The sequence below is a fragment of the Cyclopterus lumpus genome, chromosome 2 (assembly GCF_009769545.1).
Source record: "Cyclopterus lumpus isolate fCycLum1 chromosome 2, fCycLum1.pri, whole genome shotgun sequence".
Lineage (NCBI taxonomy): Eukaryota > Metazoa > Chordata > Actinopteri > Perciformes > Cyclopteridae > Cyclopterus > Cyclopterus lumpus.
Genome location: NC_046967.1, coordinates 11,219,168 through 11,227,151, shown reverse-complemented (window position 1 = coordinate 11,227,151; position 7,984 = coordinate 11,219,168). Strand labels below are relative to the sequence as shown.

Here is a 7,984-nt window from a genome sequence, read left to right as displayed (position 1 = left end):
ATATATATATATATATATGTATATATATACATATATATATGTAGATATATGTATATATATATATATATATATATATATATATATATATTAGAGCAGTTGAAGGTGTATAGTTAAGTTATTAAAGACACATAATGACCGCGTTAGAGCGGAACAGAGATGTTTCTTCTAATAAACAGGCCCCGCCCCCTCAGTAATGGCCATAACGCCACATAATAACCGGCTGTATCCTCCCGGATAATCACATTTTCAGCCGGCTAAGCCCGGCCCATCGATGCAGGGGCGCTCCATGTGACGCTGCTGGGGCTGGAAGGAAAAAAATCCAGTATGGCGGAATCTGTCAGGAGATGAATTTTCTTGTCCCCCCCCCCTCCTCCTCCTCCTCCTCCTCCACCCTCCACTCCACCACCTCCTCCTCCTCCTCCTCCTCCTCCTCCTCCACCCTCCACTCCACCACCTCCTCCTCCTCCTCTGCGCTGAGAGAAAGAAAAAACACCCCAGAGTGTGACATGGGAGAGAAATAAAAAATGTTTTAAAAAAAGAGCCCCCGCGGGACACATGTTGGGACGACTGGCTTCCTGGTGGCGCGTGTAGGTGAGCTGTCGGATGAATGCGTGGACCCGCGCGCGGCCGCTTTGATGTTTGAGGGGGGCCGCGGGATGCGACGCACGAGACGGGATTCATCAAAACAATGTCCGGCTGAAGTTTCCACTCCGCTCCGCGCACCGGTTTGGGCTCGTGTGTGTGTGTGTGTTTAATTGTGTTGTTCTTCTCTTCTCCCCCCCGGACTCTCGCGTTTCCTTTTCTTTCTGGAATGATTTAAACATCTTCTTTTTTTTTTTGCGACATTGTTTCTCTTTTCCAAGACGGTTTCTTTGAGCTGCAGCGGGCGGGAAGTGTGAAGGCAGCGAGGGAGCGAGGAAGCGAGGAGGGAGGGAGCGAGGAGAGGGAGCGAGGAGAGGGAGCGAGTGGACAGGCGATGTTTATTATGCCGATTGTTGCCGAGCTATTTTTAGGTGCGCGGCCGGAGCCTTTAGGCTTTTAACGCGACGCGCGGCGTGCTAACACGCTCCTGTCGCCCGCGTGCGCGTCCGCGTCCGCGTTATTGGAGAGGAGGAAAAAAAAAAAAAAGGTAAAAAACGAAGACGCACAGGCCCGCGTGAGTGTGTGTGTGTGTGTGTGTGTGTGTGTGTGTGTGTGTGTGTGTGTGAATGGTTCGGGATGGGCGGTGTGGTAATTCTCTGCATGCGTCAATCTTTTTTTTTTTTTGTGAATGGGGGCGTACGGGTTTGTTTGGAGCCGTAAACGCGACATATTACGGCTGGTTTAAAGTGTCGTAAAGCAGACGTATTTGCCGTCGTTGAGGGGAGTTTGGAGTGCAGGGTGAACGCTAGTGACACGATTAATGCTACGCTGGGGTCGTATTGCAGCACTCTTTGGCGTTACATCCCATCATAACTGTGTGTTTAACCCATTTTCCCACTTCTGTTTTTCTGTTGTTGTAATTATTTCTTCACTTTGGGCTCCAGGGCTGTCTCCCCAGATCTGTCAACCTGCATCATGCACGCTCTTTTAGGGGACAATGGCCTGGGACACGCACGCACACACATGAGATGAGATGCCCTGGAGAATGGTGTTGCATGAAGCCCCCCCCCCCCCCCCCCCCCCCCCCCCAACCCCCCTGGAGTGTCAGCTACTCCCTGTGACACACACGTTCAACCCCCTCCCCGGTTTAATTTTTCCATCACAAAGCACAAGTGTACATGCTCTGTGCAGTGACCGACTTTTTTTTGGGGGGGCAATTTGTCCTGCGGCTGCACTGTCTGGCCCTCTTGTCTTAAGACCCCCCTCTTAAATGCACGCGCACACACACTCACGCGTCCATCCTGCTTTAGAGGACCTCTGCCAACACACACACACACACACGGGCGTGAACATGCACGCTGCCCCCACGCCGCCCCCCACCCACTTTGCCTGGGGCGGTTTTTACCCCTTCTCTCCGCGGTGGTAAACAAACTCGACTTGATGCTTTGGTCTCGAGCCGTTATTACATCTGACAGCGCTGCTCCAGGCACGAGGAATTCAGGCTACCCTCCAAAAAAAGAAAGAAAAGAACAATAATTTATTTCCAGGAACAGCCGAAAGACCAAATAGTTACTCGCAAAAAACGAAGAAAAAGATTTTTTTTATCTCCAAAACAAATAGAAGAATGAAAGTATGTGTTGTCAGAAGACAACTTATGGAGTCTGTGGTTGCTTGTTCGGCATTTTCAACGCAGGCCTCGAAAAAAACAACAATTTAATTGATGGACATACAAACCAATAGTCATATTTACATTTATAGATGACCACGCCATACCAGCTCTGTACTGTAAGTGGAATCCAAGACGTCGGTCAAGAGTCATCATTAGAGTCACGGAGAGATCAATACTATAAATAACTTGTAAGAAGAGCCGTGTGTGTGTGTAATCATTAACGGAGATGCACCTCGACAGCCTTTTTTCTCCCGCGCCGTCTTTTCTTTCTACCTTTTCTAACCTCACCGCCCTTTTCATCCTCTCCGATAGGTCGCCAGACAACCAGCCGGCTCTTTGATTGGAGCAGCCGAACCAAAAGCCTCATGGGGATTGGCTGCCGCCGCCGGACGTTTGCTTCCTGTTTCCAGCCTCGAGAGAGCGTTGGATCAACCTGAAAACACACACACACACACACACACACACACAGTTTTGGCATGATTGTAGCTTCCTGATTGCCATCTTGTAAACACCTCCTCCTGCATAACACACACACGGCGAGCCGGGCGCTCGCCTGCCCGTGCAGCGCGGACGCCACCGACCTGTCAGCGATGACGTCACACAGCCACCAAGGTAAGATCTACGCCGTTGCATTACGTCTTCTCGTTCTGTCGGCGCGAATCGGAGTCATTCGCTCAATGCTCCACGTTGATACACGTGAACATTTTGATTTTGAGCGCAGACAGACCGCCGCGGCTCGTTAAAACACAGTAAAACATTTAAAATCTGTCCGTGCGACTGTTAATTGGCTCGATTCAATATGAATGAGCTCCAGAGGACGAGAGAACGAGTCCGTAACCGGGCTCATTAAGAGAGTCGACTCTCCTCTTTGACGGCCAATCAAAGCTCAGTTTAGATCAATTATTTCGGAGAAGCAGCTGGCTGACGGAAAAAAAAAAGGTTAGCCCCCCCGCCCCGGTCGCCGTGGTACCTGGCGCTGTCGACCGTGTGTTTACCTCGTACACCAGGGAGTGTGGGAACTATAAATAAATACCACAGCTGGGGTAACCAGCAGGGGGGCGGACGTGAACGAGCTGCAGCCTCAGCCCTCCCAGCATCTCCTGAGCACACCGCCGGCGCTCCGAGAGCGCTCGGTACTCTGGTGGATATGTATGTCCACCCCCCCCCCTCCAAGAAGGGCCAATCTCATTAGATTGTTAAATCAACCTCGGGATTAGCGCGGCTCAACCGTTATCATTAGACGAGCCATTCTGGTCCCTTTACACCTTCACTCATCTCCTCTTCAAACAAGGCTGACAAAATGAACGCCTCCCTCATCCGGAGAGATGATTTAGACTGACACATCAGAGGTGTGTTCACCGCCTGGAAATACACGATAATAGACATTTAAGCAGGAAGACATATTCAGAAATCTTCCGTTTCGTTTCTGATTAAATGCAAATGTTAAGGGTTAATGCACAAGTTTAAAAGCAGCGGAGGCTGAGATATCTTGCCTTTTTGTCCCTACCTCCTAAAACAATACATTTCCCACAATGCAACTCAATAGCGTCTTTCATTGGACCCACCCGAGGGTGGCCAAACTGTGGAAATGAATCAACTTCTGAACAGTCTGAAAACTTAAACAGACTTTTATTTAAATCAATAGATCCTCAACGTTGTGAAATGCACTAATAGCCGATTTATCTTAGTTATCTTTGTGCTGCTTTTATTTTATTTTTTTCACTGAGCTCGACGAGGAAACTGTCAAATCCACGCTGTCACACGCGGGGGGGGGGGGCGCGTCTCTACGGATCAATAGGTGCTCTTATTATCTACAACCGAAAAAAAAAGACCGCCGTCCCGTCATTATTTAATCACGGGACGGCGTTTCTTTTGGAAGAAGACAAACATTGATGTTGAATCAACGCCCAGAGCCGAACGCAGCCAAGGCAGGAAACTTCAGCAGCCGATGGAGCAGATAAACTAAGCAGCTCCTGTCAAAACACGATCATCTTAATTTCCCACGCTGCACCTCCTCTCCCCCCTTCATCTCTCACCTCTCCCCACCTAAAAAAAACGCAAAAATAGCAGCGATCTTTCCGTTTGTCTCGTTGGCCTCCGAGAACCTTCTGGAGGAGACGCTCTCGGCCCTCCGGGGGGGCCGACAAGTGTGGGCGTCGATTTTGAGGTGTTGCTTCTCCCGGCGCTTGAGCGACAGCTCGGAGACGCACTTGTTGGATGTCGGTACGATAGATATATATATATATATATATATAAATGTGAAACCTCGTGCCGCTTGTCGGGCTCACTGAAAGTGATATTTTAAGAAGTGAGAGTGAGGTCAGGTGTCGGTTTACATCTTCTCTGGTGTAATTGAAATAAAAAAGATGCAGGGGAATTGATTCAGGTCGCATTCTCGTCTGCTCAAACTGTTCAATTGAGTTTGTTTTTTTAATGAGTGTCATCAAACAACGTTGGCTTTGTTCTCGGGGGGTGAAAACAGCGAGACTTTTCACATCCGCGGCTTTTGTTGTACTCTTGTATTTGCAGAATCAAAGCTTCCTTTTTCTGAGGTTGCTTTGCACTTATTTCCAATCATGTACCAGGTCTCAAAGTGTAAAGCCCTGTGTGCGTGTGCGTGTGTGTGTGTGTGTGTGTGTGTGTGTGTGTGTGTGTGCTCCATGCAGCAGCTCTGGTGGGTGTTTTTCCGGCGTGCGTGTGCGCGTTCCTGCTTGTGTGCCACTTCTGTAATCTGCAAATGAGCTTACCAGCACGCATGTTTTTGATCCAGGACTTACTCATTTTCTTTATTACAGTGGCAGCGGGATTCTTTTTATTTTTTTAGATTAAACATTTACCATAATGCTCTTCCTAGAAAAGTGAAATGTAAAACCCTTTGTCGGGTTTGTATTGTTCTAGAACAAAAAGGGGGGGGGGGGGGGGGGGGGGGGGGGGTCAGGCCCTCACAACATCATTTTCAGCAAACAGGCCCGAGTGTTTGCCTGGGAGTGATTACTCTGTGTGCCGAGAGCTTTAGCACATTAGCCGGAGACATTTGTTTTACACAGCTAACGCGTTTCAAACGTCACGCTCGTGCATGATTAGCCACAGATCAGCGGCCGGAGCTGAATATGGAGGACAGACAATGAAAACTCGAGCGTGCTGCAGAACGGATCCCCCCCAAAAACCTCTTTGTGAGTCGCTCCTGTTCGTCGTCCTTCCTGTTTTCCCACAATTCTCTGCGGCGACTCGGCGGTCGCCTGAGGGAATCGGCCTGTCGGCACCGCTATGGGCCGGGTGATGAGTGGAAGTGAAGAGCAGGCGGCCTCCTTCACGGGTTTCAGTGACGGGAAGATGCCACTTGCTGGCAACGATTTGTTTTTTAAAGTCAGAAGTGCACCGTCTTTCCAGGAAATTCTGCAGCTTTCACTCTTGGAGCAGGAACAGGGTGTACATATGAGTCATCCACCAACACACACACACACACACACACACACGCAGGTACTACTAGTGATTATCAATGAATGAGAGGTTAAAACTTTCAGTTCTTTCATGCAAATTTGTAAAAAGAGCCTTCCCCCCCCCCCGAACACCATCAGAAGCGAGCGTTCATCAGGATATTGAAACTGTTCAGATCACATTTCTCCCGTTTCATTGTGCAGGGCGTGTGCGTGGGCGTGGGCGTGAGCGCCTTTTATGGCTCTGAAACGGCGAACTTGACACAGCGTTCTCTTCCCCGAAGGCTCAGCGATATCTGAAGTTACAAGCGCAACCAGTTCCAGGTTTCACATACGACCTCGAAGGACAACAACAACAGTGACGGGGGAATGAAGTAAACGGTAATGAGCGAGACCAGGGGGGGTCACGTCAGAGCAGCTGTACGATCACTGGTTACAGAGAATTATATATCATTTTAAGAGTGTTTTATGGAGAACACAAACCCTCAATCTGTGCAATAATGTGAAATATTAAGTACAGAGAAACATCAACTGTAGAAATAGACAGCGAGCTAGTTTTTTATTCCTCTTTTGAACTTCAACACCCACTCCTTTTATTCGACATTACGAATAACACAATTGTAACAGATGGGAACGGCGCTGCCGTTTTCAAGGTAAGGAGCATCCGGTTGGTTCATCAGACTACGACCCTCAAAATGTGGCACTATTCCTTTAAGTATCGCGATCTGCTTTCTGCTGCGTGTTGTAAAATCCTGTGAGTGTACTTTTACTCTCTGCTCAGCTGGGGGGGTTTTGTCTGGAGTGGCGAGAGACTGCTGCTGATGTGTGTGTGTGTGTGTGTGTGTGTGTGTATATATACTACCACAGACAAGGTAGTGACACGCACATGTGTGTACACACCCCCGGGGGATGCTGGGACAAGCATGCATGTCCTCTCAAACCGTGTTTTTCACTCACCTTCCAGCAACGGGGCGCCATAGACGTTGTAGAACGCTGATGATTGCGACTGATCTGCTACTTTCATCCGTCTTATAAAACCCCCGCACCGTCACTCTGCTGCCGACAACCCCGCGTGTCACATTTTTTAGCTGAATTTCCACTCGTATGTTGGAGTAATTTGACGGCCCGTCGTTGGGGTCTCACGCCTCTATTTGATAAACACTGCAGCGCAGTACGGATCTCTGGACGCCTATAAATCCATATTATGGATTTTCTTTTTATTACACCTGCCAGATACTATTAACGGGGCAGCAGTGGCACGGAGATTTAAGGAACAGACTTGGGACTGGAAGATCACTGGCTTGGTAAGTAAGAGAAAGTGAGGACGGTGTCCTTGAGCAAGACACATAATTCCTAACTGGTCCAGAAGAGCACGTCAGACATAAAAAGTTTCAAAAACAGTAGAAGTACTCCCTGCCTGTAGAGATATGAACACAAGGCCAAAGTGCATGATGGTTCATGCATTGAATTTACATTTCCCTTATGCACTCTCCCAGAGTGACCCCCTTTGTTCATCCTCTTATCCAAACGCACGCAATCGCTGCTCAAATCCTGGGGTGAAGGGGTTAAAAGTTTTTTCGCTGCAATAAAAGAGGGCCCGGCTTATCCCTGCGTCTATTTTTAGAAACACACACATGCGCGCACACACAAGATAAGCACATGTGCACGGCGAACAAACAATCATTACATTTGCTCTCCCGTGACGCTTCTCCTCATGTGAGATGGGCCGCGGGCTAATTCAACCCCCCCCCCCCCCCCCCCCCCTGGCGTTTGGTCCGGCCCGTCCACTCGTGCTGACGCGTCGTTTCCCATCCTCCCCCCCCCCCCCCCCCCCCCCCCGTTTCCAAATCGTGGCAGATTGCGAAACGCGCCTCCCCGCCCTCGGTGAACCCCGGTGAGCGGAGCCGCGGTCGCTGCCAGCCAGACAGTTCGCCCGCCGTCCCATGTGCCACCAACTTGGCTGAACATTACAAACAGTCCATCCCAGAACAAATCCCCCCTGGAGGGGGGGGGGGGGGAGTCTCTTGTGCAACGAGCGACCCCCCCTACATGCACAAGCCCTGCTTTGTCCTTGTGCAAATGGAGCGCAGCACCCATCCCGTCCCGCCGCACCCATCCCCCTCCAATAACAAACGCCCAATCGTGGACTTCAGACGGGGTTTTATGTGCTGGCTACGTTAGAAAAGCTCTGTTTTTAATTGGTATCGGGACAGAGACGGCAGAGAGGGAGCATGAGCTAATGAAAGGAACAGGACGCGTCTTTTGTCCCCTTGTCTTTTGTCCCGTCCCAGCCGAG

At 49.7% G+C, this 7,984-nt stretch overlaps 1 protein-coding gene across 5 annotated transcripts in view; it reads left to right on the top strand.

Moving 5' to 3' along the window:
• Positions 1–444: 444 nt before the first annotated feature.
• Positions 445–7,984, top strand: part of LOC117742431 (histone deacetylase 4-like) — a 41,348-nt gene continuing 33,808 nt past the window's right edge. Inside the window, exons 1-3 of one of the 5 annotated variants that reach the window (XM_034549808.1) lie at positions 475–591; positions 2,564–2,863; positions 5,893–6,069. Coding sequence is in view for 3 of the 5 variants with exons in the window: in XM_034549799.1 (XP_034405690.1) it covers positions 2,842–2,863 (22 nt within the window). In the remaining 2 variants the exon portion in view is untranslated. Of the gene's footprint in view, positions 592–2,563; positions 2,864–5,889; positions 6,070–7,984 lie in introns of those variants that run through there. The other 4 variants (XM_034549799.1, XM_034549789.1, XM_034549781.1 and 1 more) reach the window with 4 other exon arrangements.